The sequence below is a fragment of the Larus michahellis genome, chromosome 7, assembly GCF_964199755.1.
Source record: "Larus michahellis chromosome 7, bLarMic1.1, whole genome shotgun sequence".
NCBI classification, from domain to species: domain Eukaryota; kingdom Metazoa; phylum Chordata; class Aves; order Charadriiformes; family Laridae; genus Larus; species Larus michahellis.
In genome coordinates this window covers 56,461,551-56,486,729 of record NC_133902.1, presented here as the reverse complement: position 1 = coordinate 56,486,729, position 25,179 = coordinate 56,461,551, and the positions used below count along the sequence as shown (strand labels likewise).

The window sequence follows — 25,179 nt, the reverse complement described above, 5'->3', positions numbered from 1 at the left end:
TATTCAGAATATTTGGGCCCCCTCTACATTTTGATGCGCCACTAAATAAAAATTCTGGAAAGCCTTCATTTTTTAATAAACCAAATTCCAACCTGGCATAAGCGAAGGCAACTCCTCGGGTCCCGCTGGGGCAGCGCGAGTGTAATAATTAACCAGTGGTGGGAGGCGGTGGAGCAGAGGCTGGTCCTTTAATTGCTTTATTTATTTCATTTTTTGTACTTTCCTGGTGATGGTTTTGTCCAGCTGCCCCTTCCTCCTTTCTGTTCCCCATGCGGCCGAGCCGTGCTCGCACCAAGCCAACGCCGAGCAGGGTTGCACAACGAGCACCATTACTTGCCCCTATCTGCTGACCAACTTATAACCGACCCGCAGCTCCTCTCCTTCCCTTATCGCCACCGGCTACGAGCGAGGAGGAGGGTCTTGAGGACTATCATTTAGGTATATTAAAATATAACGTGGAAATACTGATGTGGTCTCCCTGGGAGACCACCGTAAAAATGCATGTTAAAAGTTCATGGTGTTTTCCACACCACGAATCGAAGCAACCTTTGGTCTCACTAAAGCGTCATACAAACAAGAAGGGAACGCTGCGTATCTGTGATATTTCTTTATGGTTTCCGAGCTTAACCCCACACGGTTTTAAGTAACGTGCATGTGTTGCAGGAGACCTTCCCGCGGTATTTCAGAAAACGAGGCCTAAACGTGCTGGGATCCAAAAGATACGCCGTGTTATTCGCGCATGTATGCCATGCATAGATTATTAACAGCTTCCTAACTAGATAGAAACTTAACATTTCAATAAACATACTTTTACAACTGCAAAGAAAATTAAAAAAAAGTTTTGCATTAGGATGTTACTTACTTCGTGTCTTTGTCCTGGGAGAATGCAACTAAAGAAACCACATTTAAAATCAGACATTAGATATGCAAATATGTGTTCAGATCAGAGATACGAAAATTATTCAAATGATTAATTATTCATCATAAAAATGTCAATTAATAATTCTGAAGCATAATAGGCATCTTTCTAATGCATCTTTATTTTTCAAGCCTAAATACTGTTGAATCTGTGTTCAATTGCATTCTAACAAGTTTTTAAAAATTCAACAAAGTAAACAACCAACTCTAAACAAAAAGTGAGCAGCGAATTTTAATCACTGCCAACCGAACCAAGAAATGCATCCGAACTCCGGCATGGGTCCCGGAAGAGAAGGAAAAACCCCTCCGTCCCACGGCGCGGGCCGACGGAGGGAGGATGCTCGCCCACCGTTCTGCGGGGCGCGAGAAGCAGGTTCGGGTCCTGTGGATGCCGTTCTGCCACGGACAGACAGACGGACATCGTGGACGGGAGCTGAGCAGCTCTAGGCCGTCAGAAGTGACTTTATAAATAACAAAATTAACGAAAACGTCCGAGGGAGATTCACTTTCAACGTGCGGGGGCTCACCCGAGATTAAATATTACAGTGATCTGCTCCTTAGAAATGCCCAGGGATAGATAAATTAAAGCCAGACAATCTTTTCCCCTGCTTTTGGCTCATATCCTATCCCTACATGGGTTTTCCGCAGAGGAACTTGAAAACTTTGGGAATGTTGATTCAAAAGGTTTCTTCCCAAATACCTCATCAGCGGGTGGGGGGCGGGGGGGAAAGTCGTTCCCTGACCCTTTCTTCCTCTCCTCCGTGCCCTCTCCTCCATGTGGAAAAGGGGAAAAAAAAAAAAGCAAAAAGCAAAAAGCAAAAAGAAAAAAGAAAAAAGCAAAAAAAAGAAAAAAGAAAAAAGAAAAAAGAAAAAAGAAAAAAGAAAAAAAAGAAAAAAGAAAAAAGAAAAAAGAAAAAAGAAAAAAGAAAAAAGAAAAAAGAAAAAAGAAAAAAGAAAAAAAGAAAAAAAAAGGGGGTTGCTGTCTAAATCTTAGTTTACAGGGACACCTGTATCGAGCAAAAGTATCCAGCAGCATCCTGGGGCCACGTGGGGCTTTCCCTGCTTGGAAAAATTATTCCAGTCTGTCCTATTTTGTACCACCACAGGTGACTGCAGAAAATAATCCCTGGGCATTCTGGTGGTGGTGGTGTTGTTTGTGTTGGTTTGGGGTTTTTTTTCTCTTTTTTTTCCCAACCTCCCAATTTTTTCCCCAGGCGAGGGCAGCTTCTGCCCCCTGCCCCCCGAGATCCGGCACCCACAGGGAGCCCCGAGCTCCCCCCGCGGAGCAGGGCTGCGGGGAAGGATGCTCTCCCCAGGCTCGGCTGCGAGTGGGCACATCTCGTCTGGGTCCCCTACGCGGGGACGTTCTAATCCCGAATGTCGGCAGGGTTCCACACTTTGGGAAAAATATCGGAGAGCCCTGGCTAGGAAGGACCCGAAGTAAAAGCCTCGGGGCCGCAAACGTGTTTTTAGAGGTGTTAAACCTCTGTCTTCACCAGCCTCTGAAATATATTAGTCGAGACCTATCAGCTAGACCGTCTTTGCTGGTTTCCCCCTGATTTTCCTCCTTCCATGCGGGCGAGAAAACGCGCTCCCCGTTGCTCATCTTGCGCCAGGGAAAAAGCAAACACACCGAAATAAATAAGGCCGTGAATCATCCCGCCGGCCCGTGTCACCGAGTCCCCCACAAAGCCACCGTGGCAGAAGGTCTCAGCAGAAGGCCGAGGTCCTCCAGAGCCTGTGCCCTGCAGCCCCCCTTGGTGGCTGGTCCCCTCCCCTGCCCATCACACTAGGGGGTTTATCATAGAATCACAGAACGGTTTGGGTTGGAAGGGACCTTAAAGATCATCCAGTTCCAACCCCCCTGCCCTGGGCAGGGACACCTCCCACCAGCCCAGGTTGCTCCAAGCCCTGTCCAGCCTGGCCTTGAACCCCTCCAGGGATGGGGCAGCCACAGCCTCCCTGGGCAACCTGTTCCACTGCCTCACCACCCTCACAGTAAGGAATTTCGGGGGGTCTCTCCCTGCACAGACCCTTTCTCATGATAACAAGCCCCTGGGCAGCAGGGTTTGCCCCCAGCAGGCCCCCAAGTGGGGATGGGGGGACGTGAGGTTGTCTCCGTGTGGGGGGTATCTCCACCACGACGGGTGGACAAAGGGAAACCCACTGAGGAGGAGGAGGTGGCCGGCATCACCGGTGGCATCGCTCGGGCAGGTTTGCATCAGGACCACCCAGTCACCCCCATCTCACCTCTCTGCATTTCCACATGGGAAAACTTGAGGAAAAAAAGAGGGAAAACCTGCACCCAGAAGAACTGCCCTTAACGCCATCTCCGAGCCACGGCGCCGGGCGCCTTGCGCAAGGAGAGAGCTGGGGTTGGTGAGGATATTTTGGGTCTCTTCGGTTTTAAACTGATGGGGTGGGTGGGGGGAAGGGGGTAATCATATTTGCAAAAGTTTAAAATAGAAGGAGGCATGGGCTGTGCTTGGGGATGGTGACCGCCACGGGGCTGGGAGCCGGGCTGCCAGCACCACCCCAACAACGGCAGGATCTATAGGCTGTCGTTATTTCCATCTCCTAAAGATGCTGCGCGCCCGCTATTAGTTCAGAGCAGGGCAGGAAATCATCGCCTGGATTAAGGTTAAAATCCATCTCAGAAGGGTTTAGCTGATTGCTAAATGTTTGTGTCCAGTGTCCAAAAATTAAAGAAAAGAAAAAAAAAAAAAAAAAACCAACACAAAAACCACAGGCGCGTACCCTGTTAAAATAACATCTAATAAGGTTGGGTGCTGTGCCACTCCTGCGAAGATCAGAGCTGTTTATCGCTCCGATGCAAGCCCTGCCGCGGCACTTCGGAGCTGGAGAAACTGTGAGATTGAGGGCGGAAAGAACAGGCTGCAAAATTATGAATAGGGATTATCTGACAATACCGACATGTTCCTTAAAGCCCTTGAGCATCATCGCACGGGTCTGAGGGTTTGTTTTTCAGTGTGGCTGAATATATATATTTTTTATTTTTTTTTTAATGATATAACATCGACGGCACTCCTGCCTATTGCAGGTTGGGCTGCAGCTTCTCTTAATCTCCGGTTCATCCTCTCGTTTTGTAATCTGGAAATGCATGAACAATATGTAAGGCGTTTGTAGTGGGATTAATTCGTCTTGAGAACTTGTTGGTTGGGTTTTGGTTTTTTTCCTTTTTCTCCTGTAAAATGTGGGTGCCTGCAAAATCGAGCGAGTCAGTAATTAGCATTCACTTTTTTTTTTTTTTTCTTTTTCTTTCTTTTTATCATATGCATCTAAATTCAGTTTAGCTCTTTAAGGAATTGCCAGACTGCCCTTGATTTATAGGCAGTGTCTCCTGGATCTGAGAGGATCTAATTCAAATTAATAATACTTGAATCTGATCTCAGGATATTTGCACCGTGCTATATATTTCATTAAGATATCATCACTTCGTGTGTGTGTGATACGCCTCTGTGTATACAGGTATATTTAGGCACGGACAAGTCATGCATCCTGCAAGAAAATAAAGCTGGCATTTAATGAATAGCGGCCAAAAACACTAATAAAAATAATAAAAAAGAAAAACTTTTAGCAAAGTCGAGATAACTTGTACCGGGGGGGGGAAAAATGTAAATATAAATAAAAATAATAATTAAAAAAAAATAGAGAACCTTGCTCCCACCTTGGCATGACGAGGGATTTTCAGCGGCAGGTTGGCTTTAAGCCGTTCCGCGGCTGGCAGCCCCTTGCGCACCCTCCGCCGGGCCCCGCGGGCACCCCGCGCAGGCAGCGCGCAAGCAGCGCGCAGGCAGGGCGAAACCTGCCTTTCCTCCCCCCCCCTCTCCCCCCCCCCGCAACACACACACACTCCGCCTGCCGCGGACCGACCTGCAGCTCGGGTTTGGAGAGGGGGACACCCGGAGGGGGGGATTTGGGGGGTCATCTTTCCATCCCCTCCCGCCCCCCCCGGGGCCGCTGAGCCCCGAAGCCCCCCCTGCCCTGCGCCCGGCTGCGCCGCCTCATCCCTGCATCACCCACCGACAGAGGACCAAAAAACCGTGTCTCGGTGGCTCTGATGAGCTGCAAAGAGACATTTTTTTGGGGGGGTGGGGGGGTGAAGGGGGGGGTCCCCTTCCTTCCTCTGCCCTGCTTCACCATCAGAAAGGTGTTCTCTGATCAGGACCATGTTGGAGCGCGGTCGCCGCCGCTCTCGCATTCCAGTTCTGGCTGTAGGCACACAGTCAACGCGCGGTTCAAGAGCAGTTTATCTTAGCTTAATGTAAGTAAAAGTGTGGTGTCGGATCAGTGTACCATTTGTTTCAGTTTTCTTCAGGAGGGGGAGAAAAAAAAAAAAAACCCAAGAAGAAAAGGAAAAAAAAAAAAAAGTGCTGTAATAGATTTAACTCTTGTCAAAGGAGGGAAATTGTTTCGCAGCTCTTTAACACAGCCCTTTGGGCAGCTCCACGTTTACCTTCGGGAAGGACCCTCCAAGTAGGCAAGATGTGAAGTTTATCTTTGGTTTGAGATTATTTCCAGCTTTTTTTAGAGGAAGAAAGGGCTGCGGGTTGTGCTGGGAGTCGGGCATGAGCCGATCGGGGCTCAGCCCTCTCAGCCCCCCTTTTGCAGATAAACGCTCAGCATCCCCAGCTCGGGCTGCCTTTACTTACTTGGATATTACTTCTCAATTACGCGGAGTGTAAACCAGCTTTTTGATTAACAAAACAGCAGAGCATTGGTTAAGAACACTTAAACTTCAAAAAAAAAAAAAAAAAAAAAAGAAATCCCCCTGGGAAGTGGGCTCTGAATTGGTTAATAATGTGCAGTACTTGCTAAATTGCTGACTTCCAGATGTGGAAAATATCTTTCTTGTTTAGGACCTACGTAACCTGATTGGATTACGACAGAAGCGTCACATTGGAAGGCTTTTGAGTGATGATTTAATTAACCATACAGTAGAAAGCTGTATTTGCCAGGAAACCCCTTCCATATTTGCATAACCAATCCCTTCAGTGCAAAGGTGGAGTCTGGGTTTCTTTTTTTTTTTTTTACCCCCCCCCTTTTTTTTTTTTTCTGTATGCAATTTTATTTTAATTTTAATACTTGAAAAAGGTGAAAAACTTGTAACCTCCCTGAAGTTCGGTCCCACGCGTTCCTCGTCCGCGGTGTCTCTCTGCCCCGATCCAGCTACTTCCAAAGCGGGGCGGGGGGGTTGGGGGGGGGGGGGGGAAGGGGCAGAGCCAGGAAAAAGAGCCCATCTCTCACCCCTGATCCATATCTGTGAACAAAACAGATAGACTGGAAGATCTCAGCACGGTTTGGGGTTGGTTGGGGTTGGTTGTTTTATTTTAATTTTTTTTTTCATCGGATTTAGCTGACTGTTCAAATAACCTGGACGAGTGCTGAAATGAAAGGCGGCGGGGGGGGGCGATAAAAATAAAAATAAATAAAAACGCCCCAAAAGAAACGCGTTAAGGATAAAAATAAAGCAGAACCAAAGGGAGCAGGAGTCAGCCAGGAGCTTATTTGCGGTGCCCGGCCAGAGTTTAGTTTTCCAGGCATTATGTTGGGGTTTAAGTTTTCCCCTCCGCAAGAGGCGAGAGCTGCGAGAAGGGGCTGGGAACCGGGAGGCAGCGGGGCAGGATGGGCCCCCCCGCCCCGCCACCGGCCCCCCCCCCCGCCTTCCCCCCCCCCTACTCCAAGCCGGCTCGGCGGGCGGGCGAGGCGGGGGGGATCCCGCCCGCGGACGGCGCGGGGCGGGGGGGGGGGGGGGGGAAGAACCGGCAGGGATCCAGCCTGGGGGCAGGGGATCCGGCGGGATCCTGCCTGATGGGAGGGGGATCCGGCAAAAATCTTGCCTGGGGGCGGGGGATCCCGCCTGGGTGGGGGGGGAAAGACACCCTGGGGGGCAGAAATTGCAGACGAGGTGGGGGGGGCGCAGAGGATGCGCCCCGGGGTGGGGGGGGGGGGGGGGGGGGGCAGAGGATGCAGCCGGGGCGGGGGGGCCCCCCCGCCCCGGCTGCATCCTCTGCTCCCCCCCCCCCCCCCGCCATCCCCGGGGGGCTGCAGCCACGGGGAATGGGATGCAGCCCCCCGAGGAGGCAGCGTGGGATGCGGTGCGGGGCGCGGAGAGGCGCGGAGAGGCGCGGAGCGGCGGCGGGGCTGGGGGGCGGGCGCGGGGGGCGGGGGGCGGGCGGGAGGAGGTGGAATTATGCATTTCTGCCGCTAAAGCGTTTACGCGGAGACTTCAAGGTATAATCTATCCCAGATCCTTTCCCAGAGAGAAACTTGGCGATCACGTTTCCACATGATGCTCACGTTTGGTGCTCTTCAATTATCCCTCCCCACAAAGATAGGTGGCGTGTGTTTCAGGGTCTCTCCTCTCGCTCCTACAGAAAAGAAAAAGAAAAAAATGTCATTAGAAGAGGCGTAACACGTCAGTCCGTCCCCAGGTTTGTGTTTCCTGGAGTGGCAGAAAGAGATCAGTCCTAACCTGCCCAGCAGGAATAACGGTCCTTCCGACAACTCTTTGCAAGGCTTTTTTACAATTTCTCCAGGAGCTGCATCTCCCTTCACCTTTTCTCCTCCACTTCGCGGCTTCTTCATGCTTTTTCTTCTCACCATTTCTGGCCAAAACTACAAACAAGACTTCGCAGGTAGGTTCGGAATTTAATTCCATTTTCTCCTCTTTTTTTTTTTTTTTTTTTTTCCCCTTTTTTCCTTCCTCCCCTTCTCTTTTCTCACACCACCTCACGCTCTAGCGGGCTTATTTAATTTCGCTATTATTTTATTTTTTAAGCGTGTTAGCTTCTTTCTGGCTTGTTTATACTTGGGGCGAAAAACCTCTTTTTTATTTTTTTTTTATTTTTTTATTTTTTATTTTTTTAACCGAAACCTGAAGTCACTTCGGTCTCGCTCCGGGAAGGGACGAGCAGTTTCGGGGTGGCTGTGCCACCACCACCTCTTTGCTCCCCTTTACCTGTCAGCCAGGTACGGGAGGTGCCTTTTTTCCAACGCGGCAGCAAAAGTTTTAGTGCTAGGAAAGGACTTGGTCCTTCTGTAAAAAAAAAAAAAAAAAAAAGAAATTAAATATCCACCACCTCCAGCTCTTTTAATTTCAGGTTTCACATCTTAGCTCGGAAAGTTTGCAGGTACCTGTTAATGCTTTGCACGCCCAGAGCCTGCAGAGCCAGCCCGGCCGGGCACCGCTGGAGCCCCAGCCCCGGGCAGGGCTCCCCCGGCGAAGGATGTGTTTTTCCCCAAACAGAAAGTTTGCTGTTTTGTCTGCTTAGTTAGTTTCATTTCTTTATTTTTATTTTGTGAAGTAACACTTTAGCTTCTGGGATCCTAAAGCAAGAAGTGAAAGTACTGACTGGAACTTAAAAGTCGTTTACCAAAAAGCAAAATATATATACATATTTATAAAAAAGCTAGCCGGTTCTCTGGGCAGAAAAGTGTTGTCGAGATCTGCAGGTTTAAAATTATTGCCAACTTTTTGCGGGAGGCTGAGGAGCAGGGAAGGTAATGAAACGCATTTAAAACAATTCACCATTGGTCGTTTTGCATGAAAACGCCAATTGCCGAGGCAGGCTGAGGGTCCGGGCTCGCCTCGGTTCCTGTCCTTCCCTCTCCGCTGCATCTCCTGGTAGATCTGCCACGGTGATGCCACCATTCCCCACTCCGGGATCGGGAATAACTGGCAAATACTAAAGTTTCCAGCACATTTCTCAGCCTCTTCCTTCCTCAGCCACATCCATCCCCATCCCCAGAGCCACCAATTCACTCTGCCCAGGCGGAATCCCAAGCAGGAGAGTGTGAGGAAACACGCTGACCCCGTTCACACTCTCTCAATATTCCCATCCTCATACCTGCTCGGAGATTTATTTTAGCCAAGCAGGTTTGATAACCGCAAACGTCTGAAAAGAGAGTTAGTTCAGGCAGAATAAAAAAGACCTAGCAGCAATACACTTCACTGCTGAGTCCTGGTGTGAAGCTCCAGCAAAGTAAAAAGACATAAGGGGGGAGAAAAAAAAAAGAGGTGGGGGGAAAGCCCACTTTGCTGCAAATTTTTTTAAAAATATTGTTAAGGCAGGTAATAATTTTTTAGGTTTTTATGTAAAACTCCCAGTGCAGGAGAAGACAATAGATGCGAAGGCGAGGGGGGAATCCTGCTCAGGAGAGCAAGGGTTAATTGCCCTTGTTTTACAGTTTGCATCTGTTACATCTTTTATAGCCCCCTGTTTAAACTAATCCTCAAGTCAAAGCATCTTTAAAGCTACAGCATCTTCTTCGAGATGGACTGAGTTTCAGGAGCGTTCTTGCAGCAAACCAAATGCTCCTGCCCTTTGCCTTTGACAGATAGAGCCTCCTGCACAGCCCGGGCACACACAGTAGGTCCAAAAGTTTACAAGTTGGTTGTTTTATTTCTTTTTAAAAAACCAACCAAACAAACAAAAAAACCCCAACAACAACAAAAAAAAAAAGCCAACTGAAAGCCTGAAAACTCTGACAGCGGTAGTTTTGATTTCTGTTTCTTTTCTGGGGGGATGAAAAAAATAAATAAAAAAAAAAGACACTCTGGAGCTTTGTTTAAGCAAGGGGCAGGGGAAACCCTGAATATTGTCAAACTGACTAAAAAGGTGACAGAGGTTTATAATTACACTCCGCGTTGTTAGGGGGAGGGGGAGGTCTCCGTGCTGTGCTTTACCCCAAAAAGGACAGGGGAGAGCCATGTTTCCCTCTCCCCTGGTCACTTCGCTGGAGTGCACTTTGTGGGGAGAAAAAAAAAAAAAAAAAAAGAAATTAAAAAAAAAAAGAGATAAAGGAAGGAGAGAAGGCTAGCGAAAAGAAGTTCTAATGTCAAATTAAAGTACTTTTAGGAGGAAATGGTCCGCCTAGCATTGAGTCAAACAGCCTACTGTAAAAGCTGTGCATTCCCTCATACGGTCATGAGTTATGACTCATTTGAGATGTAATTCTTGTCTCTCTCTGATCTGCTTTGCTGGTGCAACACACACACACACACACAGGGAGAGAGACACACACGCAGACACACACACACACACGGAGAGAGAGAGAGAAGAGAGAGAGAGAGAGAGAGAGAGAGGGAGCGAAAAAAATAAATAAATAAAGCAAGAAGGCAGCGATCTGCCCGGCTGGGGAGCGAGGGGGGAGCCCGCTCCGTCTGCGTCCCACCTCCCCCGGCACGGCAAACCCCGCCGTGTGCGTGGATGGGTCCTGTGGCGGGTGGAAATTCGGGTCCCCGTTGGCGCCCTGCGTTTAAATGGGATATACCAATGCCCACATTGTCGCTGTGTTTGGTCGTTTACATAGAGCCTGCGTGCTGCTGAATCAGGGAGTCGAGCCCATGCGAACAACTGCCATCTGATCCACTCTTATCAATGAAGCAGCAGATCATGGCGGATGGCCCCAGGTGTAAGAGGCGAAAACAAGCCAACCCCCGGAGGAAAAACGGTAAGCCGCCCCCCCCACACACACCACCACCCCACACACACCCCCCTTCATCCTCCCAGCAAACTTTTTCCGGCCGCCGTTCGTGTCGCGGAGGGTGGGGAGTGGGGGGGGGGGGGGGAGAGAGGAGGAGAAGCCGGCGGCAGGACGGGGAAGGAGCGCGGAGAGGGAGGGGGGTTGTCCCGCGGAGGGGTGCGCGGCCGCGGAGCGCCGGCGGAGCTTTGAGAGGCGGGGGGGGGGATTGTGTGTGAGGAAAGGGAGGGTGGTGGTAGTGGAGGAGAGGGGGGGTGTAGCAGCGCGCCGCCGCCGCGCCCCAAAGTTTGTTGCGCGGGCGCGGAGCGGGCGGGCCGGTGCCCCGCGGCGGCGGAGCGGCGGGGAGGCGGCGGCGGCGGCCCGCTTCGCCCGGCGCTTCCTTCCCCTCTCTCTCCCGTCCCCCCCCCCCCGCCCCCCCCAGCCCCAACACGGGGTGTTTCGGGTGGCTGTCAGGGTCCGGGGGCGGCGGGGGGCGCGGAGAGGCGCGGAGAGGCGCGGAGCGGGGCGGGAGGGCAGCCGGCCCTGGGAAAAAACCGGGCAGCGTGAGAACCCCGAGGCAGGCTGGCACCCAGTGAGCGACTCCTCTCTCTCTCTCTCTCTCTCTCTTTTTTTTTTTTATTGTTAGGGACTCGAAAATGAAACTTCCTCCTCCCTAATAATTAATAATACTAATGAGTTTGGTGCCCAATTGTCCATAGTTGCCCTCTCCCCCGGTCTCCGCCGGGCGCGGAGGGCCGGGGCTCAGTGGGACGCGGTGTTCTGGGCTGATTTCACATTTGGCAGCTCTCACTTGGTTGTGGGTCTCTCTTTCTCCGGCTCTCCCCGTCCCTGCCGGAGTTTCTTTTGCCTTTCTCCTCCGGTTGATGGTCTCTCCCCCCTACCGCCAACCCCCCCCTCCCCACCCTCCCACCCCCTCCTTCCCCACCCGCAGCCCCTCGCATGGCCATCCCGGCCCCACTTTCAACAACTTTCCTCTGGAGGAGCCGGAGGAAGGAAGATTATTTGTGTGAACCTGAACCCGTGCGCTTATAGCTCAGCTACTTCATTTAAGTGGAGAGGTGGAGGAAAGGGGGGGCGAAGGAGAGTGTGTGTGTGGGGGGGACACACACACAACAACAACAACCAAAAAAACACACAAAGACAAGAGAATGTTGATTAGAAACAAATGATCCTGACCACCACCCCCCTTTCCCTCTCTCTGGGTTGTGAGTGTGAGTGTGTGTGTGTGTGTGCGTGTGTGTGTCTTTTTCTTGTTGTGGTGGAGGCGTCGAGCCATATGGGGGAGTGATAGAGGAATTTTAGTCAGAAACTGTTCGTTATGTTACACTGGCTTTTCCCTTTGTGTTGTCTTTGATCTATTTGCTTGGCTTAGTATTACAAAAAAACCCCAACTAAAATAATATATTCCGAGCAGCTTCCCAAGGATCCGTTCCTTGTTATCTTTTTTTAAAGTCTCTCCCCCTCCACCACCACCCTTTACTCTTGTGTCTGTCATTATTTAAGGTGGTCCTCACAGAGGAGACCTCCCCTTCCCCTCATCTCTGGGTAATTTAGTAGACATTAAAATTACACGTAATGTTTCCCTCTCCTCTCTTGTGTTTCCTCTGTTCTTTTTATTAAATGTTGGTTATTGATTTTCTAAAATCAATGTCTGTTGTGGGGCTTTTTTCCCCTTACAAGTATCTAAAGCACGTTGCTGATCAACTGGATAACAAAAGCTTTGTGTCAAGTAGCCTTTTTTCTTATGTTAAACAGTCATTTTTGAGAGAAAAAGAGAATGAGATTTAAAGCAACGCATCCAGAAGTGCTCTTTTGCAGTAAAGAATATTCCGAGTGTTTGAGGGGGGTTTTATTCTTCTTCTTCTTCAGCCTCCTCGCTTTTTCATCCAAGATTATTAGTTTAGCGTGTTAAACCCCTCACACGCTCTGTGATGAGGGATGCGCCTACGTGTTTAATATTTTCTCGACACGATTTGAGTCGCAAAAAAAGATAAAAAAAAAAAAAGAAAAAGAAAACAAAAACCACCCCAAGATTTAAAAAGCTGGATGCCTGTGTTTGCCCGGGACAGCAGGACTGCAGCCTGTACGCCCTGGTATTGCAGCCAGGTCTTTGGGATCACGTATGGACCGGGGTGGTGGCACCGATTCTTGTTGCTCCCATGCAAAAGTGTGTTTCCAGGGAACTGCACTAACTTGGGAAGCCACCCCGCTTGGGAGTCGAAAGTTTAATTGCGATTTTTTTTTAAGGTAACCGCTTAAAGATCCTGCAAACTTCATTGCAAGTGTGTGCGCTGGTTACGCGGAGGTCTAACTTCTCCCTTCAGTGTCTTGCTCTGGCCAAGACGGGGGGTGGGGGTGGGTGGTGGAAATTAATTCTCGACTTTCTGTCTATCTGTCCACTCTTTTCTCTTTGTGCTCCGTAATTTCATTCATTTCTGAGTAAGAGATGTCCTGGTTCTGAGAAGCAGGTAGACGAGCGAGGGTGGTTTTGGTTAGGGTTGGTTTGTTGTTTGGGTTTGTTTTTTTTTTTTTTTTTCATTTTCTCTTTCTGGACAAGCACGTATCCACTGCCTTTCCCCTTGGGAATTGCCCAGGATTTATCTGGACTGAGTGGATTTTTCTCCTTTCCTGGATTCGTGGAAAAGATGTCACTTCTGAGCTTGTGTCTTTGCTGATAACACCAGAAACGGTGATGCTTATCGAAATCAAACAGAAATTCCTTAGAAACGCAGCAGAACCCAAACAAATTTAAAAAGCCGCCCCCCCCCCTCCAAAAAAAAAAAAAATAATTAAAAAATAGGTGGTCATCAAGGAAGCTGGGGGAGTGTGAGTGCGATCACACACAAATTACAGACGGGGACAAAACAGAATAATCCAACTAATGCCTCAGCCTGCTCCCCGCCTGCGTGCGTGTCTCTGCCTGTGTGCGAGGATGGGCAAGGCTCGGGCAGAGATAACGGGGCTGGCTGAAAATTACGGCGCAGCTAAATAGGGTAGGAAAGAGGAAAACTCGGGGATTTTCCAAGATAACGGGCTTGATCAGAGCTGCTGGAGTGAAGGAGAGGTGTGCGGGGGGGGCGGGGGTGGTGGCTATGGGAATCAATGAGGGGTGAGCCGCCCCCCCACCCCCCCCGCCCGGGGAGGGGGTGGATGGGGGGCAGGAGGGAGGGATGGGAAGGAGAGAGGACCCCGAAAGCGGGGCGGGAGGTGCGCGGAGCGGCAGCCCAGGAATGCGGCGGAGCTGCGGGAAGTTGGGTCAGATGATTCCCAGCGCCTGACTCACTTCGCGGCACTTTCACTCGGGAGAGAAGTGGCGGCAGAGGAGGAGGAGGAAGGAGGAGGAGGAGGAGGAGGTGGAGGAGGAGAGGGCAGCGAGCCCCCTTTTCCGCACGGGCGGCCCGCGGAGGCGGGGGCTGCGCTGGCGGCCGGCGCGGAGAGGCGCGGAGCGGCGCGGAGCGGGGAGCCGGGCGGGCAGCGCTGTCCGGCCGGCCGAGCGCCCTGCCCTGCCATGCCTCAGCTGATGAGCCGCCTCGCTCCTTCTCCTTGGTGGTTTGGCGTTGGTAGGGTGGGTTCCCCCCCCCCCGCCCCCGTCTGCCTTTCCTCTCCCCTCTCTAAAAAAATAAAATCCCCAGGAAGGCGGGGAAGGGGGGAAAGTTGGACCTAATTTACTCCAAACTTTCAGTAAACAGCTCTCTTTGATTCCTTTGCCATCTCGCTTCCAGTTGTAAAGAAAAGGGAGAAAGTTCAATGCTTTCAGGGCGTCTGATCCGAGGCAGAACACAGACCAAACAAGCAGACACGATTATACTTGCTCAGAGCCTTTCCCCCCCCAAAAAAGAGATACCCACCCACCCTCCTTTCGGGGATGCTGGGGAAGGGGCGGGGGGGGGGGAACCTCCTTCACTTCCCACTTGAAAAAGAGAGGGGGGGGGGGAAAGAAGGAATAAAAAAAAAAAAAAAGCCAGCCTGCTGCCTTTAGTGAGTGGGAAGTGAAGCTTGTCTTCCCTGCCTGGAGAAGTTTGGAGGTAGCTAGACTGAGGCTCGGGTGTGAGGAGAAAAGCTGCTTTTTGTGAAATTCAGGTGGCACAAGGCAGAGCGGGCATCTGGGAGCGCTCCTGTTCCCGGGGACCTCTGCAGGGCTGGGAATCCGTTGCGAGGAGATTACTTCCAGAGTTGGTTACTGGGGTAGGGAGAGACGAATGTCCTACCTCCAGAAAAGCACCTGGAGATAGGTATTAAAAATTAATGCAATAAACGCGGGTGACCAGGGCGTGATGATTATCCAGCTACATTTTTCTCGGTGCGGATTCATGTCCAGACGGAGCTGTGACATGGAGCAGAGGAGGTTGTTTTCTGTGTCAAGGCTGATCTATTTGTTTTATCCCGAATTTCCAGAAAACCAGCGAATTTGGAGATTAGTGCCTGATTTACTGTTTGCCCATTTGTGACCGTTCGGTACTTACTGGCTTTTGCTTATTGCACATGCTTCGCAAGGAAACTTTTGGAGGGTTTTCTAATTGCTGTAAGAAAAAAGGCATTTGATGCCTGGAAAAACCATATTTGAAAAGGGGGGGGGGGCGGGAATTAAGGAAACCATTACAAGTTAATTATCGATAATTATACATAGCCAACTGCCCAAGGTAGGAAAAATATATGGAAGACTGAGATGCAAGCTCTCAGGACAGGCTGGTAATATTCCCCAAGAAAAATGTGCGTCTCCCTTTAGAGTGGAAAGAAGGGTGTTGATTCTTTTACAGCAGCCCCACATTCATTCCAAGAAATAGGAAATTCTTCGCCTCACAACAGTTTTTGGCATCTGCATTATCCCAGTGCTTTTAAGGTGCATTTTCTCCTCTGTGAAAGAGAACTCTTTGTCCTTTTTTTCTCCAAGACCATGGCTTCCCAAGGTAGACACTATTTTGTGCCTGTCACACAGAAAGGGAGTGCAGGTTTGCAGTGCTCACAGACAATTGATTGTCTGCCCTAATGTGTTTCATTTACATGTTTATAACGTCAATAGTGCTGGGGTGTCCACTGTACCATTCATTCCAGCATTCCCACAAGGGTGCAATTGTCTGAATGGCCAAGTCAGACACCTTTTTGATTGCTCTTTAGTTGTCTTTTTAGACTAGAGAGAAAAAGGAGAGAAATCCGTGATGCAGAAACACTAGTTGAAAATATTTCAGAATTAAACGTCACCATTAAAGCAGATGTGAGCATTAGACAAACAATATATTTTAACTAAGGGTCTGAAGGTGGAAACAAATTCAGAATAGTGGGGATGGTTACTGCACACGACACCCAGTCCAGTCCCTTAATTTTTTTAGGCTTTTTTTTAGTGATTTCTCGTTTTCATTTTCATTTCAGCCCCTGTAAAGGCAGCCACCTCCTAACTCTTTGTATGCTTAACTGTAATTTGCGATTTTTTCCCTATATATTTGCATATCTCTGTTTATGCCAACAGCGTCAGCTAACCACTTGGAAAGTCTATTGAGGGAATATTTAGGCTGTGAGAAGTATAAACTTTTAAAAAAAGAAGGCAAAAAAAAAAAAAAAGCAAGACCCAAATATCTCTTCATCAAGCATTTTTAATGAAAAGAATGACAATGCCTAGACTTTTTCTTGAAGCAGTTTAACTTAAATAGCTGCGCACCAACTTCTTACGCCTGCGGTTACCGTCTTCTTAGGCTGCGAGCTTTCAGCAAAGTGTTTCTAGGAGTTTCCAAGTCGATAAAAGATTACTTTTTAAGGTGTGCTGTGCTGTTTTGATATGCCACGCTCTCCTTTATCATTGAAGTTGCTTCTGAGGGAGGCAAGAAACGATTTTCGTGTTTCGTGTTTCGTATCCGAATAAGTAAGCCACGCAGCTTACTGAAACTCAAATAGAGGGATACATGTATACATGCATGTACACCTATGCCTGCCTATATCGTATACGCATAGATATGGTACGTATAGGTCCGCCTAAAAATAACAGTTCACATTCCAGACGAGATCATTTCCCCCTAAAAACGATGCTGATCCCAAGAGCTACAATTAATGCAAGCTGACCTGTTCCGTCCGTGATCCATAAGGGAAAAGAGCACTAAAGTCTTGGAGCTTCTGCTCGGGAGGTAAAGCGAGGGAAAACTTTTTGGTGGTGGTTTGGTTTTTTGGTTGTGTTGGTTGGTTGTTTTTGTTTGTTTGTTTGTTTCCCTCTCTCTATAATTTTTGTTGTAATTTTTAAAAACGCCTGTTTGTGGAGAGAGTTTTTTTTTTTATTATTATTTTTTTTTTTTTTTTTTTCCTGTGCCTAACAGGGAAGACACACACAGTAGATGCACCGTTAGCTGAACCCCTGACACGGCGGTCTTTTGAATGCCTTAGGTATGATTTCACTTTCGCTCACATCAATGCTGACCTGAATGCCTTTCATATCTGATCCGCTGTGTCTCTCCCAGTAAACATCCCCTGAGGGGAGAACAAAGAAAGGAGCTCTTCTTCTTCTTAATCACAATTCAGCCCATTCACCGCCGGCAGGCTACATTTGCATTCTGCAACAGAAAGCCAAGATGAAAAGAAAAAAAAAAGAGAGTGAGAAGAAGGGGGGAAAAAGCAGAAGGGTGGAGGCTGAGTAAAATAACTTAGGTGTTTGTAGCTGTTTGTTGGGCTTCCCCTAGTTACAAGCCTTATATAGATCCTGCTCTACCCAGCCTTGGCTCTTCTGACAGGCAGATAGTGTTACAAGATGGCATGCCTGTACTATTCATGGCCACTCGCTCTAACACTTGAGGTAGAAAGTGTCAGAGAGGGATCAAATTCTACTCTGAGAAGTCTGTTATAGTTAGGGTCAGGTGTGTGTACTCTCAGCTCTTGACTGCTGCCTATTATTTTGTTTTAATTACTATTATTGTTTACTCACCATGACCTTGGGGGAGCGGGGGCGGCTGGGGGTGAGGCCGGCTTGGCCACCACCGGCGAGCAGATTTAGCGGGGAAAAAATCGGCCCTTGCTCCCTACGTAAAGATATTTTTTTATATCTATATATATTTTTGGGGTTTTTTTTTTTGGTGCTGTGGAAGGCTCGGGCTGGGTGGTTTGGCGGCTGGGAGAGGTGGCGATGCTGGGGGGAGGGGGCGGGGGGGGCAGACGCGGTGGCGGGGGTGTCCCCGGGCTGGCGACCGGCCCGGCCTGCCCCGACCCAACGGGGGAAAAGCAGCAACTCAGCAAATCCTCGGCGGCACCAGAAAATGCGCACGGAGGAGGAGGAGGAGGAGGAAGGCGAGATTTGTGGAAGTTTCTCTCCCTGGGCTCCCTCGTGGGGTTTCGGAGTCACGTTCATGGACATTTTCTGGCTGCCCCCCACCCCCGACCTTGTCCCTCTGTTTTCCCCCCCCACACCCCCCATCCCAGATTTGCTCGTTTGTTTGTTCTTCACAAGCCCTTCAGTGCTTTTAATCAGACAGGTTTTTTTTTTTTTTAAAATGGTGAGGTCTTTGGTCGTAGCCACTTTTTTCTCACCAAAAGAAGGTTTATTTATAACTGGATCCTGCTTACTGAGAAGTATTTAAGCCCTTTCAGGCAGAGCTGTCAAAATTTCCTGTGTTGTTTGCCTCTATTTGCAACATGTAAAAAGTAATATGCAGTTGCTGGTGTTGGAATAACCGGGCTAGTGCAGAAATCTCAAGTGACAAGTTTTCAACTACACTATCTCCTGCCGACCAAACTGACATTTTTTTTATTATTATTATTTCTTTTTTTCCCAGAAGCCACTTTTAAGAGCCTAACCGGTTCCCTCCCTCCCCATCAGCAAATAGATTAAACGTGCTAAAGCAACTTCGAGAGGGAAGAAGAGTTTGAACAATGAGGAGCGGGAGGGATGTCTTATTTTCCTGTAGCCGCTATGGCAGATTTCACTCATAAGGAGCACACTAACCGAGATGTTACCAGTTGAACAGAAGCATGTGACACAGATTCCTGATTTTTTTCCCACAAGATTTGCAGAATTTACAAAAAGAGATTATCTCTACACCTTCCACCCTCCTAACCACCCCCATGACCCAAGCAATGGAGGATTTAGGCAGATTTACTTCAGTAAACACCTTTGGACACTTGGGGAAAAGTAGGAGTCTGTTTGCAAAAGCAGGCTTTTGTTAAGTGAGGTGCTGGATAATGCTTTACCAAGCAGCTGTGATATTAACCTACCCAGTAATGCTGGAAAAAGTGTTAACTCCTTCTGCTCTCCGGGGCCCTGCGCTGGCCCTGCAGGTACCAGGCCTGGCAAGGGGGGCTCCAGGGAGGGGGACACACAGGCGAGGAGGTGGCATTGCTGAAGCCATAGCAGCCCCTCGACTTGACACATCTTTTACTTGGTGGCAGTTGGATCTTTCGGGGGCAATCCATCAGATCCAGGGCCGGGAAGAGCTAGGAGGCATCGCCACGAAAGCCTCCTCCATCAGTGAGGGCTTATCTATACGCATGTATAGATACACACCTATACGTCTACACAGGTTTACACACTCTGTGTCCATCCCCACACACACAACGTATCCCAAAACCTCTCTAGGAAATCTCGCAAGCGTTGCTAAGAGGGGAAGGTCAATTTAGGATTCGCACTCGAGCAGCAGCATAGCTGAGAAGTTACGCCGGCAAACCTGAGCAAGTGGCTTCCCGTTAACTCCGGGCTCGCAGGCCTTGAAGGACAGCCATCAGCTTTCCAGGGGCTTCATGTTCCCAAAAGTGAACTTTCTGGGGCAAGAAAGCTGCTTCCTCCCCTTTTCTGAGCCATTAGAAGAAGGAGTTAATAAGTTAGTTATTTTTGCTGGGCATAAGAATAACTTTACAGGTGTTTCTTTTTTTTATCGTGAGTAAGTTTGCTTCATTTGGGGATTTTTGTTGTCAAGGGTTCTTTTCTTTTCTTTTTTTTTTTTTCTTTTTTTTTCTTTTTAAAGTGTAGGTGTCAATGTTAGAGCAGCCACAAACGTGTGAGAAAGCAAAGGGTATGAGACATGACAGAATTAAAGGTGTTTGCTATGTTGTTACCCGTGTGTCAAGCTGCAAGCTCCCTTTGTCACAGCCTCCTGGTGATTTGATAGCGCGGATCCACTTCCCCTCCAAGTGATACAGCAGTTTCTAACTGGGGGGGGGGGGACGGTTAATGCGGTGCGGTCGTTGCTGTTGCTTTTACCTCCCCAAATACGTCGAAACAACCTCGACAGCGCGCACACCCCATTACTCCCACCTTACACAAGGGTGCTGTGCGCTCGGGCACCAGGACAGCAGCCGTAGCATTACAGTATCTGGCATGGAGCATCGTTTGGCAGGAATGTCATCTGCCAAATCATCCCATAATTACGTTTTATGTTATTTGTATGAATGACCAAGCATGCAGTATTCCTTTTGAAATCAAAGGAAGGCTTAAAACGCGTTTTTGAATACTTTCAGACCATGGTCAGGTCACAGTTTGGGAGTTGAATTAAACTGATCTCATTTGTGATCTAATTGAGGTTGGCAACAACCTTAGCAGTAGCAATAACATACAAATACAAATCAAAGAGCAGAATTCAGCAAATCAGATCTTTTGCTCGAATTCTGCCCGGGAGTTATTCTCCGGCTGCCAACAGAGAAGTTAAACTTTGTCCTGCTTCTCAGCGGCGGTGCAAGCCTTGCATATTTTTCGGGTCCTTGACAGGAAAGTTGGGTTGGGGACATGGGGACACAAAGGCGAGAAGGGAGCTGGTGCCTCCTCGGACAGGGAGTGAGGACAGGAGCAAGGCACAGCGGCTCGTCACGTATGTTTTTGGAGATCCCAGTGGCAGAAAAGTAGGAGGCGGAAGGGAATCGTGGCGGGGGGGGAATATGGTCAGGAAGGACTAGCGAGAGGAATAGGTGGCTGCAAACAGGGACGGTTATTCCAAGCGGAAAGTCAAGGCAGCTTCCTATCTTTACATCTATCGCTGCGGATTCCAGGAATGTAATTACCAGAGTGGTTGCGAATTGTTGACAAATTTCCCCGGGTCTGGCGGGAGCGGCGGGGCCGGCAGCGGCGGCCGGGCGGGCAGCGGCCCCCGACGGGGAGCGGAGCTGGGCGGGGGGGGGCTCGGTGCGGGGCAGCGGGGGCCGGGGCGGCCCCGGGGCGGGCGGAGCGGTTGGCCCCGGGCAGGGCATCCCCGACGGGGCGGGCGGGAGGGGGGGGCTCGGTGCGGGGTAACGGGGGCCGGGGCGGGCGGAGCCGTTGGCCCCGGGCAGGGCATCCCCGACGGGGCGGGGAGGGGGGGGGGCGCCCAGAGCAGCCCCCCACACACACACCCCAAAAGCCGGGATGCTGCCGGCTCCCCCCCCCCGGGACCCCCTCCTCCAACCCGTGCGGACCGAGAGCCGCCGCCCCCGCGGAGCGCCGCGGTGCGAAGCGGGCAGCCGCAGGCGCGGTGCGCTTGGGCGGGGGTTTGCGGAGCCTCCTCGCCCTCCCCGACCCACAGGGCAGAGGTGTCAACCACATCTTTGGGGCGGGGGGGGGACGACGACGACACAACACACAGACACGCTGCCCGGGCGCTGTCACCCGGCGGTGGCGAGCAAAGCCCTCCCCGGGGCGAGGGGAGGAACGCCGGCGGGGCCGCCCGGCTGCTCCCGGGGGGGTCGGTCCCCTCCGTCGCTCCCCCCCGCCCCCTCCCCCGGTTCCCAGCCGTGCTTCCGCGGCGGCGCAGCCCCAAACTTTGCTCCCAGGAGGGAGGGAGAGGAGGAGAAGCGGCTCCGCGCTGCCCGCCGCTCCTCCGGGCTCTGGGATTTCAAGTGTGTCCTCAACTTCCCCCCCACATCTCCCCCCACCACCCCCCCCCCATCCTCCGGGCCATTATTTTCTTTGACTAAAACCTGTTTACTCGCCTCTTTGTTTTTTGACGTTAAACGAGTTTCCATCTCCTACTCCTGCGGATCTCTAAGAAATAGATAAACCATTATATTTCCCCCTTTCCCCCCCTCCCCGCTCGTATTTTAAAGCAGCGATCCTGACAGCAGTACTATTATTGCACTTTATGTTTTAGTGGATGTTTGCTGTTGCTAGTTACAGCAACACTTATCATAAGACAGCAAGAAAAGAGTAGTCCCTGGTAATTAAAGTAATGAAATATTCATTTACTCTACCTTTTCAGTAGTCTCACAAATTAGGCTGCTACATTTAATGCCTGCACTGCCTCTGTTTTTATTATAATGGCAGCTTTCGCATCTGCAATTAGGACTAATTCTGACAGTTACAATTTCTGAGGGATGGTAAACAGTGAACGAGATGTGCAGCAGTGGTATTACACGTGAAAAGCCCTTGTCTCTTTAACCTTGTTGTTTTTTTTTCTCGCAGAGGTTACCTTTTCCCGATGGTGCAAAATCGACTTGACATAACTGTTCATCAGTTTCAGGGTTTTCCCTGGAGGTATTTGCATCAAATCAGCCCAGTCAAGCTTCAAGTTGAAATTGGCAGGCCAGAAACTGACAGGGTAGGGACTGGGAAAGAGACAGCTAAAGTGCAGGCAGCGAGCTGACAGCAGCGGCGGGCAGGCAGGGGGAGAGGGTTCAACACCCGGGGCTGCCGTGTCCTGTCCCCCCCCCGCCGTCCCCCGGCTCCCCCAGGACCCCTCCGCATCCCCCTCCGTCCCCTCCGCATCCCCCTCCCCGGACCGCCCCGCTCCTCCCCGCCCCGAGCGGCCGCGGAGGGGATGAGCGCTGGGATGAGTCCCCGGAGGATGCCGTTTTGGGCAGGGGGGTGTGTGTGTGGGGGGGTGTGTGTGTGTGTGTGTAAAAAATAAAACCAACCCCATAAAGTGGGGCAAAAAGGTGTTGTAAAACAAAAAGCGAAGTTGGCGTCGCTAACAAGCTGCTTTTGCTGCGGTACGTTGCGGAGCAGCGTCGCGTTTCTGCGCTCCGGCTGGTAAGAGAGAGGGAGAAGGTTGTTCATACCAACGAAAACATATTTTGATCAGCTCAAAAAAACCCACCAGCAACACCCAACCCCTCAACCAACCCAGAAAGACGTTCATCTGCAAAGATAATTGCATTAGAATCAAAACAAACATTTCCTCGAATATGTTATTTCATTTATCCTCTGTCACGGGATGTTGGCGGGGGGGGGGGGGGTGGGGGGGGGCGAGAATCCAAGTAGAAGGATGTGAAAATTAATTTTTAAGAGATTATTGGCCAAATCGGCGTCGTTCCCTGTGACACTCCCCCACCTCGGACAGAATTTTACTTCTTGGAAAATAATCCCACATTTTACGTAGCGTGGAAAGGAGCAGCACAGCGAGGAACGGGCAACACCATCAGACCCATTCCTTCCTTAAAGGCGAAAAAGAGCAACCCTGTGTTACTCTCCTGGGGAAGAGCACTGATAATATATATATGTATGTATAGACTATTTTTTTCCCCCCTAAATATCTATATGTAGCCTTTACCAGATGATTAAAAATCCCTCTCACTTTTCCTACCAGCCTTGTGCTAAAGTAAGCCTTGCTTTCAAACAGTTTTTCAGCTGTGTGTGTGACAGGCATTGGCTGATCTGCTGATGCCCATTCGACAGGCACTGTTGAGCTAAAGTGGTGTGACGGCACAGTTTTGTTAAGCTGTGAACAAAGGGCTGGAGATGCCTCGCTGGCATCATCCATGTGCATATTGGCCTTGTCACAGTTTTGCTTGATTTAATGCTCTGTTTATTCCTAGATATTAGAACTTAAATTCCAAACAATATGTTTTCATATACCGCACACAAACTTTATTTTAAAAGCTTTTGCTCCCAAGAACTACAGATCCATTTGTCTGCCCAATATCCATGCAGCAAACATTTAAAACGTAGCTCCCAGAAAAAAAAAAAAAGAAATGAAAAAGAGAGGTGGCCGGTAGCCTCTTAACTGTTATCCAGTTAAAAAATGGGATTTCAGTTTAAAAAAAAAAAAAAAAAGTCTTATAAGGGTAAAAGATTTATTTCTTCTTTGATCATTTGTTGAGAGTTGTTATTTATTTCAACAGTGGATTTTCTTATAAGCTCCTCAGGAGAGGTTGCCCCGTGCGCAGGCAGGGCACGCAGGATGGACTTTCCCAGTGCCATATCATCCCAGCGGTGTGGCGGGGATGAAAGCAGCGCTTTGCAAATACCTGTAAGCGTAGTCGGAGGGACTATCAGCAGGCAGAAATAAAGCAAGCTGGGTTAGTGGCAGGCTAGTGGAAAGGAGCAGCAAATTGGATAAAGATTAAAAAAAAATAAATATATATATGTTCATTAAGTGGCCACAACTTTGCATCTCAGGAGTTCATCAAGAGCATATGGAGCTATATTTAGATTCTGATTCTTCTCTTCCAGAGATGCCGCAGGCTTTATCTGTAGAAAGTTTTGGTTGGGTTTTTTGTTTGTTTTGTTTTTTTTTTTTTTCCTTCTGGTTTTCTTCCCCCCTTCTTCGTCGCCTTTTGAAACTCTCTTCAGGTTTGCTGCAAGTGTTTGCTAAGAGATTAGTTAGCCAGCTTCCATGGCGGAGGTAGCCCCGGGAAGCAGCCCGTTGCTGGGAGGAATGCTCAGTAGGTCAGGGCGTGAAGATACAAGGAGCTGCCCAACGGAGGCTGGGGATCAGGTATTTCCCTCTTTGTTCCCTATCAGAGACAAAGTGCTTATGGAAAGGTTTGTGGCGAGACATCAAATCCCAGCAGGAGCACAGATGTTCCCACTTTTGCAGGCTTACCGATGAACGTTTCGGCTTAAACAAGTTTATGGAATAAAAGATTTATTTATTTTCCCTCAGTAGATGCGGCATCTTAGTTTGATTGTGTAAAGATTGTATCGCTCCAGCCACTCGGGGTTATTTGGTCCAAGGCACCGTGCTTTACTCGAGGGCTATAAGTAGGGATGGGAGAGAGGGGGAGGAGGGGGAGGAGGGAGCGTTGAGCGAAATGAAAGTATTCCTTCTCCAAACAGTGCAGTCTAGAGCCTAAATCTGAAATTGAATCTGCTGGGCAGAACCTGTACAATTTTTCTACCTGCCCTTAGTCTGCTTCCTTTCAACTATGACAGTTTTACTAACTGAAATGAATGGGCTTGCTTTCTCCCGTACCTTTTCTCAGTGCGCGTTTACATCAAGTACTTCAAACAGAGAGCTGGGTGATATATGTAGGGGGACAGCTTGCACAGAATAAGCTTTAATGGTTAATTTTTGTATAGCTTTATAAATGAAAGGGACTTAAACCTACTCGCAGTATAGATCACAAGACCTTATGTGGTCTATTCTTCTCTAGATGCACAAGAGATTTACGTGCCTAAGTCCCATAAGAGTTAATGGGAGTTACGCATGTAAATCTCTTCCACTGTGAGATAATAGACCCTTTTATGTATGGATAGCTGGATTCTTACAAAAATCACCTACTGAACAGTAGACTTTATGTCCTTCCCTCTTAACAAATGTTTAGAAAGCGAGCAGGCCCAGCAGATGAGACCAGGAACCTCCCAAGATGTCTCCAAACCCCCGTGACCCCTCGTGCCCCCGTGGTGGGTGGCAGCCTGGGATCCATCCCCAGGTCTGCCTCGTCCCTTGGGTTGGGTGTCCCGGTTTTGGCCCGCCGTGGGTGACATCGCCGGTCTGGTGGCGATGGGGCCGCATGCGGGCTGACATGGTGTCTCACCTCTCGGCAAGTCCCAGGCAGTGGAGACCTCTCGCTCCATGGGTGGCATAGGAGGTTGGGAAGGGAAGACCTGCCACCTCTCTCCTGGGGGGCTGCGGGCAGCATGGGTGACCTCTGGGTTGCTCT

At 49.7% G+C, this 25,179-nt stretch overlaps 1 protein-coding gene and 1 long non-coding RNA gene across 4 annotated transcripts in view; one reads left to right on the top strand and one right to left on the bottom strand.

The window, feature by feature from the left end:
• Positions 1-7,873: 7,873 nt before the first annotated feature.
• Positions 7,874-12,407, bottom strand: LOC141746179 (uncharacterized). The gene is made up of 3 exons (XR_012588256.1): positions 11,328-12,407; positions 8,077-10,447; positions 7,874-7,978 (listed from the first exon to the last, which is right to left on the bottom strand). It is a non-coding gene; the product is annotated as an uncharacterized LOC141746179 (long non-coding RNA).
• ZEB2 (zinc finger E-box binding homeobox 2) overlaps positions 10,255-25,179 on the top strand; it is a 113,638-nt gene continuing 98,713 nt past the window's right edge. For 2 of the 3 annotated variants that reach the window (XM_074594147.1, XM_074594146.1), the window contains exon 1: positions 10,255-10,395. In XM_074594147.1, the coding sequence (XP_074450248.1) occupies positions 10,323-10,395 (73 nt within the window). In that variant the 5' untranslated portion in view covers positions 10,255-10,322. Of the gene's footprint in view, positions 10,396-13,190; positions 13,419-25,179 lie in introns of those variants that run through there. The other variant, XM_074594148.1, reaches the window with a different exon arrangement.